General features: G+C 58.8%; 2 protein-coding genes across 3 annotated transcripts; both read right to left on the bottom strand.

The window, feature by feature from the left end:
• Positions 1-763: 763 nt before the first annotated feature.
• On the bottom strand, positions 764-10420 carry SLC25A44 (solute carrier family 25 member 44). 2 transcript variants are annotated; one of them, XM_068995337.1, is made up of 5 exons: positions 10285-10420; positions 6458-6569; positions 5387-6114; positions 3351-3478; positions 764-2941 (listed from the first exon to the last, which is right to left on the bottom strand). In XM_068995337.1, exons 3-5 carry the CDS (start codon positions 6006-6008, stop codon positions 2750-2752), a joined length of 942 nt encoding a protein of 313 aa, XP_068851438.1. In that variant the 5' UTR covers positions 6009-6114; positions 6458-6569; positions 10285-10420; the 3' UTR covers positions 764-2749. The 2 variants fall into 2 exon arrangements, with proteins under 2 accessions (XP_068851438.1, XP_068851439.1); XM_068995338.1 differs by lacking the exon at positions 10285-10420 and adding an exon at positions 10137-10226.
• A 1000-nt stretch (positions 10421-11420) lies between these two features.
• SEMA4A (semaphorin 4A) lies at positions 11421-17625 on the bottom strand. The gene is made up of 15 exons (XM_068994979.1): positions 17037-17625; positions 16384-16521; positions 15273-15433; positions 15098-15160; positions 14918-15016; positions 14307-14415; positions 14078-14194; positions 13846-13976; positions 13444-13613; positions 13218-13368; positions 12789-12978; positions 12585-12700; positions 12334-12497; positions 12148-12260; positions 11421-12057 (listed from the first exon to the last, which is right to left on the bottom strand). Exons 1-15 carry the CDS (start codon positions 17623-17625, stop codon positions 11450-11452), a joined length of 2919 nt encoding a protein of 972 aa, XP_068851080.1. The 3' UTR covers positions 11421-11449.
• Positions 17626-20707: the final 3082 nt, after the last annotated feature.

The following is a 20707-nucleotide window of genomic DNA, read 5'->3' as shown; positions in this document are numbered from 1 at the left end:
TGCCGCTACGGCGGCCGCCGCCGCCCATTGGCTGCCGCTACGGCGGCCGCCGCCGCCCATTGGCTGCCGCTACGGCGGCCGCCGCTGCCCATTGGCTGCCGCTACGGCGGCCGCCGCTGCCCATTGGCTGCCGCTACGGCGGCCGCCGCTGCCCATTGGCCGGGGCGCCGGGCCCCGCCCCCGCCGGCCGCAAGCGCGGGAAGAGAGCGCGAGCGCGGAGAGCGCGGGGCCGCCCCCGGGGCCGCCCCCAAACCGCGACAAAGCCGCGACAAAGCCGCGACAAAGCCGCGACAAAGCCGCGACAAAGCCGCGACAAACTCCACCGCCCCAAGGAGCTGCCGGCCCTGAAGCGGAGCAGCGTGAGAAACCGTCCTTGTCTCCCCTGTCCCCGTGGAAATGCCCGCCCTGCCCCCCAGCGACTGAGGCTCTCGACCGTTCAGTGAAACGATCAGGGCTGAAGAATTCAACGAGGAATGAAGCAGCAAAGTTCAGCTCGACTAGAGGAGAAAAAAAGCGACATTCCCCATGTAACAGCCAACCAGGCGCTCGGGGCGGGCCTGGGTCACAGCTGATTGCTCCAGCCCGTTTTCCCTGGCTCGTTCAGCCACCGAGCAGCCACCGGTCACTGCGCTCTCAGGCAGGCCACGTCCCTCTCCTAGTCCCTAGTCCAAAGGCAAAGGGCGAAACCTTTCTGTGACACGACAGAAAGCAGCCACCTCCCCTGGCATGGAGATCATGTGCTTTTAAACGCAGGCACCAAGGCGAAGGTCTCTGAAGTTTATTAGTTGTCAAGAACGTTGCTGGTTACGAGAGGAACATTAAGTTTGACAGTGTCTCCCCACACCGGTGCTGCCGCCCCTCCACGCCGCACACTGGGATCGGCCCTGCTGCACTCGGCAGAGGGCGATTGGTACTGTTCCTGTTAATATTAGCATTACTGCTGCCCTGCGATTTGGGGTGCTGTTGTTCTGCCTTTCAGAGCAGAATCTGTTATTAGAGCAAGAGCCGACTGGTGTCAACTTGTAAACCACAAACAGGTGACCAGAGCAGGTGCAGAAGGTGCTGCTCCAACAGCTCCACCAGTGGCTCCAACATCCAGTGCCTTTCTGAGCAGTGCAGGAAACAAGAATGGGATGAAGAGGGCTTTGATGGGTCACCCACAGCCCATCACAGCACCACACCTTAGAATCAAGCTCTGCCCTTAGCAGAGAACCCACCTCAGCAGCAGCTTCAGCACTCTCCATCTCCAGCAGATATGGTGGCATGTCCAGTCCCTGCTGGGCAGGGACAACACTGGGATGAAGGGCAGAGCCACACATGGTGAGTCCCCACAGGAGGAGACAGCCAAGTGGAAGCCAGCAACAGCCACAGGCTGGCAGGATCAACACCTCGACCAAAATTCCTGGTTATGGCAGCAGGGGAATGGAGGTGGTGCACTCTGTTGTTTGGAGGTGCATCCCAAACTGCCCCCGACATGGCTAACTGGGCTGAGCACCACATGTGGGCTGGCAATATGAAAGGGAAATCTCAACCACCAAGAGCAGCACAGTACAGTCAAACAATCCCTTCCCTCCCCCTCCCCAAAAAGCAGCCTCTGGTTTCATCCTCCTGAAGTTTTCACCTGGTAAAATACAGACCATAGCTCAGGATTCTGATCCAGCAATTGTGCAAAACATTATCCTTGCCCTTCCCAAACAGGATGAGCAGAATTTAAACTCATTAAGTATTAGTGAACCATCACTTCTTATTCAATATGAACATGCCAGTCAGGTTTGAACCAGATCAAAAGCCAGCACAAGGTTTTTCCTTCCCCACCTCGCATCTAATTGTAGCTCAAACCCCATTCAGCTCTCATCCAGCTGCCGGCAGCACCACAATTGGACACTTCCAAACTGCATTTCTGGGCTTAAACTAACTAAGGTGGGAAGTGGCCGCAGCCACTCTGAACATGCAGGATTGACACACTGAACAAGGCCACAGGACAACCATTCAGTTCCCCAGAAATCAGAATAAGCTTCCCTAAAATAAAAAAAATTAAATTACAACAGATTAAAAACACAGGTTAGGTGTCAAAACCGCCATCAGCTAATTCCAACCAGCCAGCTCAGCCCCTGACTCGCTACCAGCCAGCTTGCTGTTTGGAGGATGAGAGACAGGGCACGTTTTCCAAGAATATACAAAACAAGTATGTAGATCTATTCAAAACGCAGGAAATCAGGTCTGAAGTGGTTCCAGGTTACTCTCATCTCACATCTTCTAGAAATAAATGCAGGTAATTGGAGAAATTCACTTGTCTATTTTCTGCTTCCAACTTCCCACAGCACAGCTGCCACTTAGAGACATCCCACCAGAGGGTCCTGCTGCAGGCTGTGAGACTCCTCTCCTTGGAAGTTTGGCAAAGATGAAAATAATTTAAAGAGAATAAACTGGCTTTTTGCTTAAGCCAGTAAGTCTTTAATTAAAAAAAAAAAAAGGAATTAATAACTTGCCAGGGTGCGTTCACACACCTGGAATGGACTGTCCCAGGCAAACGGCACTGCCAAAGGTCACAGTTTAAGCAAAACCAGCAGCAGAGCATCGCATGACGCTCAAATCAAAAGAGGTGAAGCGCAGTTGCTTTTGCATCTGCCTTGTGCTGTGAAACCAGCCAGAGACAAAGGCACAGCAGCTGCGCCGCCTCCCAGGCTCTCCCCTGTGACAGTCCAAACTCAAGAGGGTTCACAGGAAGGTTCTCCTCCACCAGCTGCCTCTACCAGTGCCTTGAGTCCACCAGCTCTGGGCGCAGGCTCAGCTTCTTCAGCGTTTCATACCCCACCACGATGACGATGGTGGAAGGAGTGGCCGAAATGATGCGGGCAGAGAGGCCTTTAGTCAGCCCCCAGGGACCTTCCTCTGCAATGAGCTGTTTGAAGGTGAGAATGATGGAGCTCTTGCCTTCCACCTGCAATGCCAGAACAAACATTGACAGAGCTGCCAAGACTCCATACTGAGCTGCTCTGAGGCTCTGCTGCAACTGAAGACTCTGGAGACGACAGATCAGCCAGTCCAACAGCCTTGATCTGGTCTCCAGAATTCCCTGAGGAGGGGAGCAAAAAAAGCACAGAGTCCTAAGGAGGCAGCAGGAAGCACCTCTCCCTTTCTGAAGAGAAAGCCTGTCTGAGCAGGCCAGGCCAGCACTGCCAGCCTTGCTCCCTGGGCTGCTCTTGTTAATGCTGAGGGCTAATTAAGCGGCTAATAGCCAGGATGAAAGGCCCAGGGAGAGCAGAGAAGCAGCTCACCTGAAACCACAGAGATCAGGGAGCCGAGGCTGAACCCCACCCCGGACTGTGCCAAGCAGGCTGAGCTCTTACCTGGACCCGCGCCCTCACCACATCCATGGGGTTGGTGAGTGTGGAAGCTGTTGCAGCCGCAAGTGGCCCCGATATCGCTTGCAGAAGGAGATGGGGACAGTCTTTAGGAGTCAAACTCGAAAGCTGTTCTGGGAACAGGAGAGAGAGGAAAGTTTCAGACTTTCAGTGGCCGCTTATAATTTCCTTAACTCCACCCCCTAATTCCAACTGATTTGCAGTGGACAGAATCCCTGATTCTGCCTGCCACCTCCTCCCACAGAATCTCGAGGTGGTGCTTCCTACACCAACCAGGAAGCTGGCACAGCACAGGGAGCAGGACTCATCACACCGGTGGCTTCAGGACACTCCCCATGCTTCCTTCCACAGCCTCCCATCAGCTGCCACACCTGTGGGGCAAACTGGACAAAATGAGCTTCCATGTCCCCAAAATAGGGTATGAAAACACCCACCCTCTTTGGAAGGTGGGGGAAGCCTTAAGACAAGGCCCTATTGGAAGGTGTCTGCAGAGATTTGCACAGGAAGCTGTCACTACTGGGCACACTGTCCAGGAGGTACCCTGGTCTCCCACTCTGGATCCCTAAGGAGAAAAGCACCATGTAGTGCTCATCCCAGATTTCCTCACTCTGCTCCTGCTGCTTGGCCAATTGGATTTGAATCTCCCACACTTTTGTTGGTTAAAGTTGGACAGAAGACTGTTCAAAAGCCCCATTTTTTTCAGATGATGAGGAAGCCTGCCTGGCAGGAGGGAAGGAAGCAGCTCTGTCCATTGACTGGAATCAGGGCCAGCAGTGTCCTTTGAACCCGAGGACGGTTCAGTGACCCTCGCTGCTGCTCCAGGGACAAAGGACTGGGAAACGCAGCCAAAGAAGAGATTCACTGACAGCTGGGGCTTATGTTTCCAATAATCTAGATTTCCACTGAGAAGACAGGGAAGGAGCAAACACCTGGAAGCAGAGAGCTCTGGTCTCTCCGTATCAACTGCCTTGTTCTTACATGCCCTCCTTTGAGCCCTTTTGGCATGAAAATCTTACAGTTAATACAGTGGGTTTTGGTCTTATAAACTGTTGACATGGAGACTGATGGGAGCACTCCCATGAAGTACACACTGGACCAACATGCCAAGCTGCCACTGCCATTTAAATGCAGCCCGAATGCAGAACCAATGTTCCCTGTAGCTACCAGAACTCTGGAAAGCAAACAGGACCTTTGAGACATCCAGATTTTGAAGAACAGGTGACCTCCAAGATATATTTTAGGCCCAGTACAGCAAAAACCCAAACTGCTCATTCCCACCACCTTTTGGCAGAAATTAGGTAAGCAGATGCAGAAAAACCACGTGCAATGTTACACGGCAGAAATTTAAAGGATCACCAGAGGTGGAAATGAACCTTAGCTGGCCAATACCTTTAGCCTTTGGAAACACCCTAAGGAGTATAAGAACTGATCTAGGGAGAAAGAACATTCTGCCGAGTGCAGTTTTTCATCCCAAGACTTGGTGCCAATTTTAAAGCTGCCAAAACTGAAGCAACACCTGACAGAAACCCAGGGAAGATTTGGCCTTTGTCTCTGCCTGTTGTTTGGTTTTGCCATGAGATTTGTGGCTCTAGAAGTCCTTTTGCCATATATGAGATTGCCGAGACCACATGAACTGAAAGATGAACTATATTTACATGGTGGCTCCTAAACTCTGCCCAACACAAGAGCCTTCCCACTCCCATGAAGAAGGCATTATTTGGGATCAGTGGAAGAGAAAGTTAAAGCAGATGCATAAAGCCCCTAGAGCCATCCAGTTTAAAATCCTCCAGCACTTGGACCCCTCGTCATTATTTGCATTGAAACACTGCTGCTCTGTTAAACTTCCACCCAACACCTGCAGAATTCCTACACAACCAGACACAGCTCTTTAGCTCAGGACAGGTTCTGCTCCCACCTCGAGAGAGAAAGCGAATCATGCTGAATCCACAGTGTCAAGAGTCCATCTGAGGGGCTTCTGGGTCTCCTGGGATAAGATATGTTTCAAGTCTCCTTTCACTTACCAGCATAGAAGTGGTAGAAGGGCCACCAGACCGCACTGTTGGGAATATAAGTGAGCAGCGAGGCCACATAGCCCCTGTAGAAGCCTCTAAAACCGTCGGCCTTGAAAATCTGTACAATGATGTCCTTGGTTTGGCCAAAGACCAGCAGCCGCTTGCCGTCTTGGTTCTGCACCTTGAACCTGCCCATGCTCTCCCCCTTCCTCTGCATCATGAGGTGCTGGGAGACGACATCAATGGGCACTGTGATGCTCTGGGCCACCAGGGAGGCCGAGCCGCCGGCCACCAGAGACTTCACGGCGTTGTTGTTGTTGTACCGTGACACGTACTTGCGAGTGAGCTCGTACGTTGTCACGTAGCACTGTCCTGAGATCAGGGTGAAGGTGTTGACCAAAAAGCCACGGTAGAGCCCAGCCGTCCCTTCTGTCCGCAGGATTTTCACAAAGGCATCAAAGGTCCCGTTGTAAAGGCTCTTGCCCTTCTGAACCTGCAACCGCGTCCGGATGAGTGTGAAGGGGTAAACGCTCACCCGGATCATCATAGTCATGCAAATCCCAAGCACATAGAATTTCCTTTTGTCCAGGTGCTCCCACTCAATGATGGGGATGTTGCGTTTGTCCTCCATGGCTCCTTGGGGTCAGGTAGGAGAGGTCCAGATCTCCCTCAAAGGTACAGAGCAGATCCAGGCCCAGCCTTCCAGCCTTGACCAACCAGACTGCAAGTGCTGGCACCTGAAATGAGAGACCTCTTGGGTAGAGGACAAAGCCCCCGTTCACTACGGCCGCCCACATCACCTCAAACTTTGCTGACTCTCCTCGAGCACACAGCAAGCCCTTGCACAGCATTGTGCCAGCTGAGCAGAGGGACTGTAACCTCCAGAGGCAGGGCCCTACCATGTGGCCGATGGTGACACCTTCTGATGTCACCGTGGCCGTTTTCTGAGCTCCAGCAGCAGCTGGCACACGTGGCAGCTCTCACCACAGCCCAGACTGCTCTGTGGAAAAGCAAAGCTCCCATGCTTTGGGAAGCAGGCTGAGAGCCAGCAGATGAGCACCACTCCAGCAGCACACACACCTTTTAATGGACATGCAAGATCAGGGATGGCCAACCAAAGCAGCTTCTCCCCAGGTCATTCCAGGTCTGTGATGCTCCCAGGTGTCAGGACGTCACTTTTCAGTTCCAGGATCTGTACAAAGAAGAAAGAGACAAGTCTCTGTTTGTGTTCTTAGATTCCCTGCATGAATTAGCCACATTTCTTTGGGCATTTCCATTCTGATCTTCCTAAAGCTGGAGGGTGATGAGAAGGTGAAAAGAAGAACGACGATGGGAAAATAAGGCCAATGCAAAACAGTCATGTTGTCTCCACACTGATGACCAAAACCCCGAAAAGAAAGGGTTAAACCACAGCCCAGGATCTCTCTGTTGAGCTGCTTGTCAGCTACAGCGAGCAAAGTTCACCCTCCCTTCCAACACTCCACTGCTGCTCCTCGTCTGATAACCCCCCTGCCACTGCTGAGCACCAGGAATGGGGGGGATGAGGAGGAAGGTGCTGGTTCAGCCTCCCCCAGCCCCAACTGCTGCAGCTCATCGCCATGTCTCAGCGGGCACCAACTGCTTCTCCACAACCAGGCTCCTGGTACTTCCAGCTACTGGAATTAGCAAATTAACTTGCTGCATGATCAACCAAGCTTGGGCTAAGGGAACTTACACACAGGGCCAGGCAACAAGAGAAGGGCAGCTCAGAGAATCACCCAAAACAACACTGACCATTTCACTGCCTGTAAGGACTTACCTTCCACATCAAAATAAAAAACCCTGGGGTGTTTGGGTGGCTAAACTTTTGGGAAAGGCTTGACTACAGCTGGATCATAACATATTCCAGGCACTGCCAAATGGGTATTGGAAACATGTGCCCAGGCATGAGCTGAACTGCTGGAGAGCAGAGCTAGAGCAAGAAGCAGGAACAGGGGAGCCAAAACCTGAGATCTGAAAACAGATTCACCAAGTGAGAACTCAAAGGGATGGGCAGTCACCACCACACACCGATTTGGGGGCACTTTCCATTACCAAGCCACAACATCAGTGCCTAAAGAAGCTCCAAGGGAGAGGGACGTGGGACAAGGGCCTGGAGTGACAGGACAGGGGGAATGGCTTCCCACTGACCAAGAGCAGGGTTAGAGGAGATATTGGGAATTCTTCCCTGTCAGGGTGGGCAGGCCCTGGCACAGGGTGCCCAGAGAAACTGTGGCTGCCCCATCCCTGGAAGTGTCCAAGGCCAGGTTGGATGGGGCTTGGAGTAACCTGGGCTAGTGGAAGGTGTCCCTGCCCATGGCAGGGGGTGGGATGGGCTTTTAGGTCCTTCTAATCCAAACCAGTCTGGGATTCTTGGGGAAATGTCTCCACATGTCAGAATTCATGAAGAGCTCACACAGGCCAGAGACATTCTGTTAGAAACAGAATAACAAAACTGGAAATTGTTCTCCTCTGGCACAGAGAAGAAATTACAGTTATGAAATTATGGCAGATCGGGGTGGGTGTCCCATTAACTGACCATTTCATTGCCTGTTGGCCAACAAAAGCACTGCAGGCTACCACAGCTCCTGCAGATGGACAGGGGAGTTAAAATCCCCAAGGGCACCTGGGTCCAACATTTTTACCATTGCAAAGAGAGCTACACTTCACCCTCCCAGGCAATTGCCTTGGCAGTTAAGGCACAACAAACACCACAGCCTGGCTAAACAAAGCCTGGATCGCTTTAGTTACAATTACAGCCTTACTGGGTTTGCTAATTCTGGCATGATTTGACACACAAAGCTTTCTGCACAGGAATTATCTGCAAATAGCACCTATGAAAACATGACTTGGTTCTTGTTAGGAGTCCCACTAGCTTAATATTTTAGGGTCTAGCCAATGTGGTTCCCTGGTGAAGCCTGGTCCATACTCCAAACTCCTCTGCCACCCAGGAACGGAATTCAGCTCCCCACAAAGGAAAGGGAAGGGCTGCCTGCAAAAAACATCCTCATTACTGCAATATGGAACACAAAATAATAAAATAATGATGAAGTATCCTTGATCTTTATTTAGTTTTATGTGCTCTAGTGCTTTGGGTTTAGAATTTCAGCCACAACTTCTTGAGTAAACAGCTGTACTTTCTCTGGACTCTTAGCAATAACTCCTCTCATTTGGGATCTGAATTAGACAAAGTCACTTTAACCCCATGGCTCTGAGGCGCTCCAAGTCCCTCCTGTGTGGAAGAAGGAAAGCATCCTGGCAGCTTGAAGGATGACCAGCATGGCCACAATTCTTACTTTGCCAACAAAAAGAGTTTTGCTCACAGCATTTACCCTTCCAGAAATTCAGACCGAGGTCTTGCTCCGGGCAGGGATCCCATCACACTCATTAAGCAACTCTTTTGACGATCTTTCAGGCAATTTTAAAGAGGCTGATATAAAAGTAACAGCTACATCTCCTAAGAATTGACCTGCCCTCCAAAACAAGGTACAAGTGCACCAGGTTTCCCTGCAGCTCACGCTTCCTTAAACTCTGGAGCAGCTTCCGTGCCAAAACCATCCCTCAGTGGTTCCTTCCCACCATGCACAAAGCAGCATTTCTTGAACTTCTGCCTGGAAATCCAAGCAGGGGGCACCAAGCAGGCTGCCCCCGCCCTGCTCTCTCATCTGGGCACAGCCTCAGTGTCCTATACACAGAACTCAACTTAGTAGAAACCCCCCCAATTTATGTCCTTTTAATGCCACCCTGTCAGCCTGGTCCCCAAGCCGCTCTTTGCTGCAGCTAAAGATGATTCTCTGGCAAACACAGACAGGGTCTTTGTGTCCCCTAGCCAGGGATGTGTCCTGCCCAGCATGCTAATGCCTCAGCACCCGCCTGGGAACCATCCGGAGCCAGCACCGAGGCTGCCTGGCATCTCCTTCAGCAAAGGATCACAGAATAGTCGGAGTTGGACGGGACCCAGAAGGGCCATCGAGTCCAGCTCTGGAGTGAATGGCCCATTCGGGGATCGAACCTTGACCTTGGTGTTATTGGCACCATATCCAACTCACCGAGCTAAGCTAATCCACTGCTCACTCCTTAAATTCACCCCACGGTGGGGGCGGACACAAACCCACGAGGCAGTCCTGGCTATAACCCCAGCCCCGCTGACAGCCCGCAGCTCCGAGGAGCAGCTGTCGCTCTGGAACCGATGTGGCACAGGCACTCTGATGCCAGCACCTCTCTCCCCAGCCCCGCGGGCAGGAGCCCCTCACCCTCCTACCCCCCGAGCGAAACCACCAACTCCCATCCCTGGTCCACAAAACCTCGGCCGTGCTCTGAGGCCGTGAACAGGGGCAGAGCTCGGTCCGGGATCCGCTCAAGGTCACTGCCGGGCCAGACGCGGCTCCGTGTCGCGGGGGTGTCCCCACCGTCCCCGAGGCAGCTTTACCCCTGCAGCCCCGGGGGGCTGCGGCCGCTCCCCCGTCCACCCTGCGGGGACCTCGGCCTCTGCCCTGGGGAGGGTCCCTGGACCTCCGGCCCCCTTCCCCGCCGCCGTTCAACATCCGCTCCGCCTACCCCGGGCGGCCTCGCCGAATGGGGGCTTCGGGCCCTTCCCCGTCTGCCCCGGGACCCTCCGGCCCCTCCTCCTGGGGTCCTTCAAGGCCGAGGGGGTCTCGCACCAACCCTCTCCCCCATCCCTCGCCAGCCGCCCCCTCTCCCCCACCCGCCGCCCTCCCGTCCGGCCGCGCAGCCTCCACACCTGCCCAGGCCCCCGCTCAGTCGCCGCCGCCCGCACCGGCGGGGCCGGGCCGGGCCGGGTCACCACCGTTAGGCCCTGCCACGCCGCTGCTGGCCCAGGCCAGGCCTCTCCCCATCCCGCCGGAGGCCCGGCCCCGCCACCCCCTCACCTCACGCCGGCGGGAGGGACCCCCGAGGACGCCCGGCCCGGCCCGGCCCGGCCCCGCCGCCCCATGGCCGTTCCCCGGCCGGAAGTGCCCGGCGGCGTCAGCACCGGAGCGCCGCCGCCATCTTGGGCACGGGCAGAGGCCGCGCCGGAAGTGCCCCGCGCGCGCTTCCGGCCGCAGTAAAGAGGGCGGCGGCCGCGGGGCGCGGGGCGGCCGCGAGGGGGCGCGCGCGCCTTAAAGGGACCGCGCCGAATTCCAGCTCTTAAAGGGCCAGCGCCCGTCAGCGGCCGCGTGCGGGACCTGCGCTGCGCGTGCCGGAGGGGCCGGGGCACGGCGAGGGGGGGAAAACAGCCCGGATGCACCCGGTGGAAGGGAGCGATGGGCGAGCGAGAGAGAGTTGTCCCCCGCTTCCCACTCTGCTTGCATGTGCACGCCCGCCCTCCACGCACTCGTGTGCGCACTCGTGTTGATCCCGCACGCTTTGCACGCCCCCACGCGCATTGCCCAAAAGCCCCCCCGGGGCTGCTCCATGGACCCAGCAACGTGAGGCATTGAGTTTTCCTTTTTTAATAAAAAAGCAAAGAGCAGGAAAATGTACAGCTGGTTTGACTTTAAAAAGGCAGATCAAAGACATTGGAAATGGGGTCGGGGGGACAGCTAGGGAGAGGTGGGGGGCTCTGCCACCCCGGGGGCCCAAGGGTCGGGATCATGCGGTGTTGAGGGGCGGGTGGCAGTGCAGGGTGGGTGCCCCTGGGGTTGGCTTACGGAGCCCACTGAGCACCGCTTGCCCCATGTTGAGGTTTTTATGGAACCTGGGGTTTTTTCCTGGGGTAATACCAGTGTCAGCATTCACCATTTCCACCCATCCCCACTCCACGTCCTTGCCCCACGGCCACATTTCTCCTCTGTGCCACATCCTTTCCCTGTCCCTACGACCTTCTTTTGCCCTCCACTCTCTCCCCATCCCACTCCCCTGCCCCATCCCACCCTGTTGCCCCATGCTGCTGCTCCCAGGGCCCGTTCCACCTCCTCCCCCAGAATGTGAACCTTATGTTAAAACAGGTGTATTAAATAAAAAAAAAAAAAAAACCAAACCCAAAAACCCTTTCACATTCACACCCTTCCCCATATCCCCCCTCCCCAGGGTCTCCCTGACCCGCTGGCAGTGTCACGCCGTGTCCCCCGCTGGCACGTGCAGTCGGTTGTTATCCACATCGATGTCCCCATCAAGCTGGAGGCAGCAAGCCTGGGAGCCTTCATCCTCCTCCTCCTCCTCGGTGGCAGCTCCAGGTGCTGGGGGCTCTGCGCTGCCCCCATTGAGGGGCACCTTCTCCCGGTGGCGGGACGGGGGGCTGTGGGCCGTGCTGCAGCCCCGCACCTTGCTCCGAGCTCTGAGCTGGTGACAGGAGGCGAGGAGGGCCAGGCAGGCAGCCACGGTCAGCGTCCCCGCCAGCAGCACCGTCACCGTGACAAAATGTGGCCAGTATGACCCAGGGGTGCCAGGGGCCAACTCCTCCTCATCCAGCCCGTCCTCCGAGGCCGCCCCGCCAGGGTCCCTGAGCTGGTAGTGAGCCACGGTCCAGGTGTAGCCGTTCTCTGTGGCCTGGCACTTGTAGGTGCCAGCCATATCCTGCTGCATGATGACCACCAGTGTGTGGTCAGGCAGCAGCACCATGTTCCCCTGTCCACTGCTGGGCTGCTGCCAGCTGTAGGTGGCCAGTGCAGAGTTGTGGGGGCACGGCAGCTGGACCACGGTGTTCGGCTGGGGGCTGAGCCCTGTGGGTGCGGAGAGCAGGGTGATGTGGTGCACCCCATGTACCCCGTCCAACCCCATGTGCCCCATCCCGCTGTGCTCCCATACTCAACCCTGCACGGTGGGATCCTCTGGTGCCCCCCAGGCTCGGGGCATGCCTGCACTCCTCCTGTGGTGGCACGTGGTGACCGGGCTCCCTGTCTCAACGTCCTGCAGCCACGCACTCCTGCGGCCGGGAGAGCGGGGTCAGCATCCAGGTGACCTCCACACCCCCTTCCCATCCTCGCCCCGCTGCTCACGTGTCCTCGGTGGCGAGGCGGGCAGGCCGGCAGGAGCCCTCGGAGATGTGCCAGGCGCAGTAGGGGTCCCGTGCCAGCACGCACTCGGCGCAGCTCCGGTGCAGGCTGCAGTTGGCCAGCGGGACCTGCAGGACGCCTCTGGAGTAGCCCACATAGAGGATGCCCTGGGGAGGGAGAGGAGCAGGGCTGAGCCTCCCCCCAGCCTCCATTGGATGGCTGTAGGGTGGCCTGGGTGACCGCATCTGCCCTACCTTCCCTGGGGCCAGCAGCAGGTTCTTCACCGGCTCTGGCATCGCAAAGAGCTGGATGCTCTCCACGATGTGGGGACCCTCGGGCAGCTCCACTGCCTTGTGTAGGAAACCCTCCGCTGCGGGGCACAGGGGACATCACTGAGGCTTTGGAGCCAAGGGAAGGGTGGGAGGGGTGACCCTGCGTGCACCCCCATAAAAGCCCACCTGTGGCCAGGAACATGACACGATAGATGACCCCTGAGACGCCGCGAGTCTCATCCACTGTGATGCGCGTGTAGGTGACGTCTGACTTCACCAGGAGAGGCCGCCCCTGGATGGGTGACACCTTCCCGTCCATCAGGAAATGGTCCTTCATGAAGCTGAGGGCTTTGTCTGAGGAGGGACCCATGGCGCACTGTGGGGGGAGAGAGGGGTCTGTGCTGGTGTGGGGAAACTGAGGCATGGGGAGGGGAGGATGTGCTGCATCACTGCGCTGCCCTGTGCCAGCGTCAGTGGGGTGCAGAGGGAGCCTCCTCCTTTCTCATCCCACTTGCAGTGCGAGCACACAGGGCAAATTGGGATAGACAGACCCCTCTCTTGGGGACCAGCACTGTCCCCTGGAGAATCCAGCCCCCCTGAGTGGGCAGCACTCACGCTGCCAGGCCGGGGAGTCATGTCGGCGCCACTGTAGACGGTCCAGCGAGAGCTCTCCTTGTTCAGCTCCTTGTACTTGCCCTCGAAGACCTTCTCCAGATCCTCCTGACTGTAGGCGCAGACGGCGGCGCTGCCCGCCCTGCCCGCCTGCCTGCAGGGAGGGACAGCCAGGTGGGCAGCAGCAGGGCGCAGGCCCCCGACTGCCTCCACACCCCTGGGCACTCACCACTGCGAGGTGAAGACGGCGTAGAAGTCAGCGCGGCCGTCGTGGCGGGGCAGGGCAAAGGCGTGGTGGATGACGTTGAAGGGGAAGCGGCCGGCCTGGGAGCACACCAGCTGCGCCTTCAGGAAAGTTGTCCACTTCTTCTGCAGCACCTTGTCCCCCCCTACATCACTCTGCGGGAGCAGGAGGGTGCTCATTACCAAGGTGACAAGATCTGGTTACTCCCTTTGTCCCCTGTCATTGTCCCCATCACGGTGTCATCATCCCGTGTCATTGTCCCCTGTCATCGTCGCCAATCACAGTACAACCATTGTCTCCCATCATTGTCCCATATCCTCATCATCCCCCATCACCGTACCCCCACTGTAGCCCACCCTCATTCCCTGCTGCCCTCCCTGCACCCACCTTGCAGACACGAGCCACCCGCGGCACCAGGAGCCGCTCGAAGAAGTCGAACTCTTCCGCTGTCTCCTCAAAGAAGAAGTAAACCTTGTCGTCCCCAGGGATGCTGAAGGAGGCCACGAAGGCGGCGTCGGCTACAGGCACAGCCAGGGCAGGTGGGTGAGAAGCTGGAGTTGGGGGGGGCTGCAGGCACCCCTGGCACTGGGGGATCCTCCCCAGGACCTTCCCTGCTCACCCGAGAGCCAGCGGAGGAAGGCGTCTGTCTTGAGCAGGGTGCGGGTACCCAGTGAGCGGGAGATGATGGGCTCGTTGCCCTGGAAGTTGTTCATGGTGCCGGCGTAGAGCTCACCGTCTGCTCGGGGACAGAGTGGGGGGAGAGAGCTGCGGTGGGGACCCCCACCCTCATCCTCCACTCCATCGCAGGGGTGGGTGCCCACCCGTGAGGCCACTGGCCCCATACTCACCCACCAGCAGGGCCGTGTAGGTGTGCTGCGGATCAAAGGGGCACTGGCCCTTCCCGTCCAGGAAGGGTTGTCCTCTGCCACTGGACATGAGTGTGAAGTTTTCCAGGTGCTGTGGAAAAGGGGAGAAAAATCAGCCAAAGGAGTGAAAACAACCCCAAATCTGTAGGGAATGACTGCAGAACACCTTGCAGACATGGGGGGCCCATATTTTCAAGGTGGGTGCAGGGATGATGACAGGGGGTGATGACAGAGGATGCTGAGGGTACCTGGCTCCTGTCACCTTCCCTCATTTTCCTGTTGGGGAGTGGCAGTCACCACATGCTCAGCACGGGGGAAACTGAGGCAGGGACAGAGAGCCTGGAGTCACCTGAGGGGACCCAAAATTGGGGTTTCCCTGCCAGAGGAAGAATTGCTGGCAGCTGAGCAAGAATCACTGCGGGCTCCTTTAGCTGATGGGACACAAAGATGTCCCTTGGTGCAGACACCCAGCACCCCTTCCCGGGGACACCCCATGATGCAATTCACTTCTGGGAGCGTATTTTGTGGGTCCTCACAGCAACACCACAACCTGTCCAGAGACCCCCGTGCCCTGTCCTGGGGAGGACACTCACGATGTAGGTGCACGCGGGGCTGAAGGCGTAGGTCCCGCAGACGTAGAGGTGGGTCTGGTTCAGGGCCACCAGGACTCGGATGAAGTTGAAGCACTCGGTCTGAGGGGAAAAGAGCAGAGTTGGGTGCTGAGCACCCCAGTAGCTTTGTGGGACTCCTGAGCCACCACAGGGCCATCTCACCTCTTGGCTCTTCTTCTTAAAAGCACATTCGGAGGTTTTTGCAGCTGTGGGTCCCCATGTTATCTGCAAAGAGAATGGAGATGTTCCTGGGCTGTCGGGCCCAGCCCCAGCGGGGAAACTGAAACACAGTGGAGGCCTCCCCACTTCCACCTCCCCAAAAGTGGTGGCTGCTCACCGAGGCTTTGGCACGGATGCTGCCGGGGGTGCCGACAGCGAGGGCCAGCACCCGGTCGCGTGCCCCCACGTACAGCTCCTCCTCACTCTCATCCAGGAGGAAGACGTCGTAATGGGAGACATTGTCCTGGCTGAAGTGGGTGAGGGTCCGCCGGGGGTCCCCTGGCAGGAGCAGAGGGGGTGACGGGGGCCAAGAGGGTCACACACACACCACCACCATCAGCCGCGGGCGGATGTGGCAGCAGCTGCCATTGCGGCTCGTGTCACATCTCACACAGGAAATGGGGTGCAGTTCTTCCCCTTCAGCTCCCACACCACATTCCCCCTCCAGGTCCCCACCTCCCCCTGTCCCCTCCAGGTCCTACTGCAAGAGCTGAACCTCCCCAAGCTGCAGACCCCCAGAAATGGGGTGCATTTTCCCCCAAGCTGTGCCTGTGATGCTTTGGCCAAGGGCAGTGCTCCATTTGGGGATGCACTGCCCCAGGGTGACACCCTGGAGGGATTACAAGCCCCCGAGGTGCCAGACTGGGGGAGGTCACCAGGGACTTCAGCTTCTGGTTCATCCCCACCAGGCACCGAAAGTGGGGGATTTTTTGCAATTCTCGGCATGGCTACATGGGGAAGGGGAAGTGACAGTGCAGTCAGGGCTGGAACGGCACGACCCTACCATGGGGCACAGACCCTCTTGCAGCCCGACTGCCACAGCACAGCCCCCACCAAGCTCCTGCTTTGCCACCTGCCTTTCAGCTGGACATGCCATGCCTTGTCCCTTCCAGAGACAGCTTTTCATCCCCCCAGGGTGACCCTGAGCAGACCCTGGGTGCCAGGTGGGTGACAAAATGGCTGTTGGGTCTGGCACACCGGGTGCTGGGGTGCCAAGCAGCCTCATCTACTCTCATCCCCCACTGCATCACCTGCGGCCACTGGCACTGTCTGCAGCCCCACATGAGGGTCAGTGATGGGGCGGAGGGGCTGTGATGGGGGCACCCCAAGGTTCCTGATGCTGGATGCTCAACCCTGGGGATGGACACTCTCCCAGGCAGATGTTGTGTGTCCCCCTCCCCAGCTGTCCCAGCTCTTCCCAGTCCTCCTGCTCCCGGTGCCATACTCACCGCTGGGGAAGGTGACGCGGGGCAGGGGCTCTGCGCAGAGCATGGCAGCCGGCACCACCACCCCGCAGAGCAGGCGAAGGGCGGCGGGCATGGCGGGGGGCGGCAGGGATGCGCCCCAGGAGGGTCCCACAACCATCCCTGCGGGGAGGGCGAGGGCGAGGGTGAGGGCACACGCTGCTGGGCTGCCGTGTCGCTTCACCCGGCGGAAACAAGAGAGGGGAAGCAGCACCCGGCGCAGAGGCGGGGGATGGGGGGGCCTCAGCGCACGTGGCCCCCCAGTACGGGCACGAAGTTCCCACGGCTCCACCGGCACAGTCAGAGATGTCCTGCGGGCCTCCTGTACCAAAATCTCTGGCACAGTCAGAGATGTCCCCTCACCCTCTGGGGCTCCTGCACCAGGGACCCCAGCACAGAGGTGACCAGATGCTCCTGCCTTTGCCCCCAGAGCCCATCTCCATCAGGGATTTCTCTGTCTGGCTCCATCAGTTACCAGAGTGTCCACAAAATGGGAAGGAACACACACGGGAACCCCCTTCTTGCAGCTCTTTCTGCAGCTCATGCCAGAAGCACTGGGGAAAGAGCCACGTCTCGAGAACCTCGCGGTCCCCAGGACCCCTTCTGATGGCCACCGCGTCCCCAGCGAGCGGCATTACCTCTCTGGCGGGCGAGGACAGAGCCGCTCACCTCCAGCCCTGGAGCACGGGCACCCGGCAGGCGCCGGAGCCCTGGGGGCTGTGGCCACGAGCCCCCCGTGGGCCCATGCCCTGCACCCCGCTGCAGCGTGGCCGTGCTGCCAGCCCGGCTCCTGCTGGGCTCGCTGCAGCCCGGCCCAGCCCAACCCTGCGTGGCTCCGCCGGGACTGCGGGAACCTGAAAGTCCTGCTGGAAGAGGACGAGCCTCGGCAGGTTGGGGCAGTGGGTGCCTGCGCCCGCCTCCCCTGCCTCGCACCCCCGCAGGGACAGCAGCGAAGCCTGGCGGAGGCAGCTGGGATGGGAACCAGGGAGCTCTGCTCCTCCAGCTGGGTGCCCAGGGGGTGACGTGGGGGAGAAAGGTGTGCTCAGATGCCTGGGTTTGCTTGCTGGGGAAATCTTTGGGGTGAGGAAAACAGCGGCGTTTTTTCTGTGGATTGTGTGGACCAACAGCGGGCCTGAGCATCAGCCCCGAAACCAGCCCCATAGGGACAAGCATCTCCCAGAAAACCAGCCCCCAGGGCTGAGCATTGCTCCCCACAAAGAGCCCCATGGGGCTATCATCCCCACAAACAGTCCCCCAGGGCCGAGCATCGGCCCCACAAAGCTCCCGCAGCTGTTCCAGGAACCCGCCTCGCTGGAGATTCCATCCTTCATCCCAGGCTGACCTGGGGAGGCTGTAGGCAAGAGACCCCCCAAAGCTGAAGCCGTGGAGTTCCTCAACATCACAGCCATACCTGAGGTACTCCAATATCCCTCTGTGGACAAGACTGAGGAGCATCCCGCCCTGTTGGGGCCTCCTTACCTGCCTCCCCCGTCCCCACAGCAGCCCACCGGGACGCAGAGCCCTGGGAGGGCAGCTCTGTCCTCACCACCTTGCTTGGCTGGGACAGAAGCTCCTTGTGAGCACAGAAAGTAGGTTACTCTGCCCCGGATTTCCCACTTGGCCAAGGGCTGGCTGAGGGACGGGGCCGCACGGAGCCTTGGACCGGCTGCATTGTTCTGCCCTGGGCCAGAGCCACCGAGGCCGCGGAGGGGGAGGAGGGATGGGAAAGAGAGCAGAGGCTCTTTGGCGAGGCTGAAGGCTTGGTGGGGGCTGTGGTGGGGCTGTGGAAAACCGCCAGAGTGTTCCCCAGCATGAGCCAGGGCTGACACAGGATGTGAGGTGACAGCAGCCTCGAGGCTGCTTCAGCAGTGTGGGAAGCCAGAATCCCTTCTCAGCCCTGTCTCTCCTCTCTTGTGGGTCCCCTGGTCACAGTGGTCTGGTGACATGGTGGGGAGGTGTAATTTACAGCCTCCCTGCATGCGATTTGCACATGGGAGCGAGCGCTACCAAGGGTCTCTCAACACTGGGGTGGTTTAGTTTCCCCTGGTGCTTTCAGGTTGACCACAGCTGTGGCTTCATGGGTCTTGCTTGGATCTCCTCTTGGAGGATTCCCTCTAAGCCAGGGTATACTGTGCTGTCAATGAACACCCACACTCCCTACAAAGAGCATGTCACCTGCCACGGGATGGAGCCAGGCCCTGCCCTTGTGCTCAGCAAGCTGAGCTGTGACGGGCGCGGGGCAGGTGTGAAGCTGTGGCACTGTTCTCCCAGCTGCGCAGACCTTCCCCGTGCCTCAATTTCCCACAGCACAGAAGAGCTCGGTCCTCCTCTGCAGCTGGACTCCAATCCCCTGCCCATGTCACATCCTAGGAGTGGCTGGGGCAGCTCAGCCTGGGGGAAGCTCCTTTTACCCCCCCAGATCCAGAGCAGGGTGCGTGTGTGTGAGATGGAAAGCAAGGGAGGAGGGGGGGTGGACTAAGGACATGGGGGGATGAAGGGGAGGAATTTGGGGGGTGTGTGCAAGAGGAAATGGGAGACGATTCATGGAGGTGTTCGATAAAAAGGGTGGGGAGAGCTGGGGGGGTGCAGGTAAGAGAGAGGAGGATGCGCAGGAGGGAGTTGAGGGGTGGAGGAGGGTGGAGGAGTGCGCAGGAGATGGGGGACAGGGGAGGTGGGGAGGAATGTGAGAGCAGGGAGTCCGGGGGACTGCCGGGGGTGCCGGGGGTCTCCCCAGGGCCGGCACCTCAGCGGTTTTGTTGCTGTCTGGCAGCATCAGCGCTGGGGGTCCCCCACGCCCAGCCCCACTGTGGCGATTTTTCCCTTCCCTCTCGACCTCCCGCCCCCGCGGAGCCTCCCCAGACCCCCCCGGGCCCCCCGGCAGCCCCGGGCCCGGTCGCGGTGCGGCGGTACCGACCTGCGGCGGGCGGGCGGGCGGGAGCAGCATCCCCCGGCCCCGCATCCGGCTCACGTCGCCATGGCTACGGCTGCACCTCGGCCGTCCGCGGCCCCCCCGCACCGACAGACCCTGACGGACGGACACGGGGCTGCGGACCCCGATACCCCCGCACCGGGAGACGGACACGGCCCCGCGTATGAGGGCGGGCGCCCACCGGCAAACGTGTGGACACCACCGCCCCTCACCCCACACACGCCCCCGACACCCCCACGAGGTGCAGGGACACCCCTCTGCCCCCACACGTGTTCCGTCCAACCCCTTGCCTGACACATTCCTGTGCCCCCATAACTACAATGGGGCCCTTCATCCCGGTTTTGCTCTCAGCTTTTGGCAACAAGTCCCTGCACCCCCATCTCAGCACTTCCAGATCCAGACCCTATCCCTGCATCCCATCCCTGCCCCCCATCCCTGCGCCCCCATCTCAGCACTTCCAGATCCAGACCCTATCCCTGCATCCCATCCCTGCCCCCCATCCCTGCGCCCCCATATCCACACCCCATCCCTGCATCCCCATCCCTGTCTCAGCCCTCCCACTTCACCCGTCCCAGATGAGTGCTGCTGGCTCTGACTCCGGGTGCTACATGGATTTGGGGGGTCCCAGGAGGGGGCTTGGGGTGCAGTCGTGGCACCAGGCTGCATGTATGTCCCCCGCACCCAGCATCCACAAATTTTGGTTTATGGCATTTCCGCCCTTGGAATTTCCTTTGCCAGAAAGCCTGGCCTAGCTGGTGCTTGCAGATCCCACTTCTCCTGTGGAACTTGCCCCCTTCCCCTTCTCTCTGTGTGACAGCAGGGTGCCAGGAGCCCCAAAACAGGATCCCCAGCCACTACTTCCTCCCTGCTCTGCAGCCACCTTCCCTGCACAGCCTCAGGCTTGCACAGCCGCAGCCGAGGCATCGGAGAGGGACCGGCCTCTGCACCAGCTGGGGTGTGGAACCAGCACCCCCAAAAGCTGCAAGCCTGCACCAGGCCCATTGCCTGGGGTAGTTGCTCTGCCAGGGCTGGAGAGCAGAGCCAAGTGCCCCTGCAGTTCCCACAGGGCTCGGGAGGTTGGAGTCTTTCGCAGAGATCTGTAAGGAGCTTGTGCCTAGTGCCCACCAGCGCTGGAGCCTTAGCTGGAGCCTGCTGTGGACACTCCTCCCACCCCAAGGCTGAGCTGCAGCCCCTCAGCCCTGCCCTGGCTCCCCCAGCGTGCCCTGTGGGGGTCCTATGACCTGCAGCACCTTGGGGTGCAGCTTTGGGGGGTAGCAGTGGGCACGAGCTCACATGTTAACCCCCCCTTGGGATTAGCGGGGTGGCCTGACCTTAATCCCCCTGGGCACGCAGGGGCCTGGAGGGGCCAGTGTGGGGCTG

This window comes from Aphelocoma coerulescens, chromosome 25 (assembly GCF_041296385.1).
Source record: "Aphelocoma coerulescens isolate FSJ_1873_10779 chromosome 25, UR_Acoe_1.0, whole genome shotgun sequence".
Classification (NCBI taxonomy): Eukaryota; Metazoa; Chordata; class Aves; order Passeriformes; family Corvidae; genus Aphelocoma; species Aphelocoma coerulescens.
This window is presented reverse-complemented; position numbering and strand designations above follow the sequence as displayed.

Coding starts and splice junctions, on each gene's coding strand:
- SLC25A44 (XM_068995337.1), bottom strand. CDS start 6,008: ATGGAGGACAAACGCAACATCCCCATCATTGAGTGGGAGCACCTGGAC. Junction 3,479..5,386: donor CTTCTACCACTTCTATGCTG/GTAAGTGAAAGG, acceptor TCCTGTTCCCAG/AACAGCTTTCGAGTTTGACT. Junction 2,942..3,350: donor TGGTGAGGGCGCGGGTCCAG/GTAAGAGCTCAG, acceptor CTGGCATTGCAG/GTGGAAGGCAAGAGCTCCAT.
- SEMA4A (XM_068994979.1), bottom strand. CDS start 17,625: ATGGGGCTCTTTGTGGGGAGCAATGCTCAGCCCTGGGGGCTGGTTTTC. Junction 13,977..14,077: donor CTTCCTCCGCTGGCTCTCGG/GTGAGCAGGGAA, acceptor CTGTGCCTGTAG/CCGACGCCGCCTTCGTGGCC. Junction 12,701..12,788: donor TGTCATGTTCCTGGCCACAG/GTGGGCTTTTAT, acceptor TGTGCCCCGCAG/CGGAGGGTTTCCTACACAAG.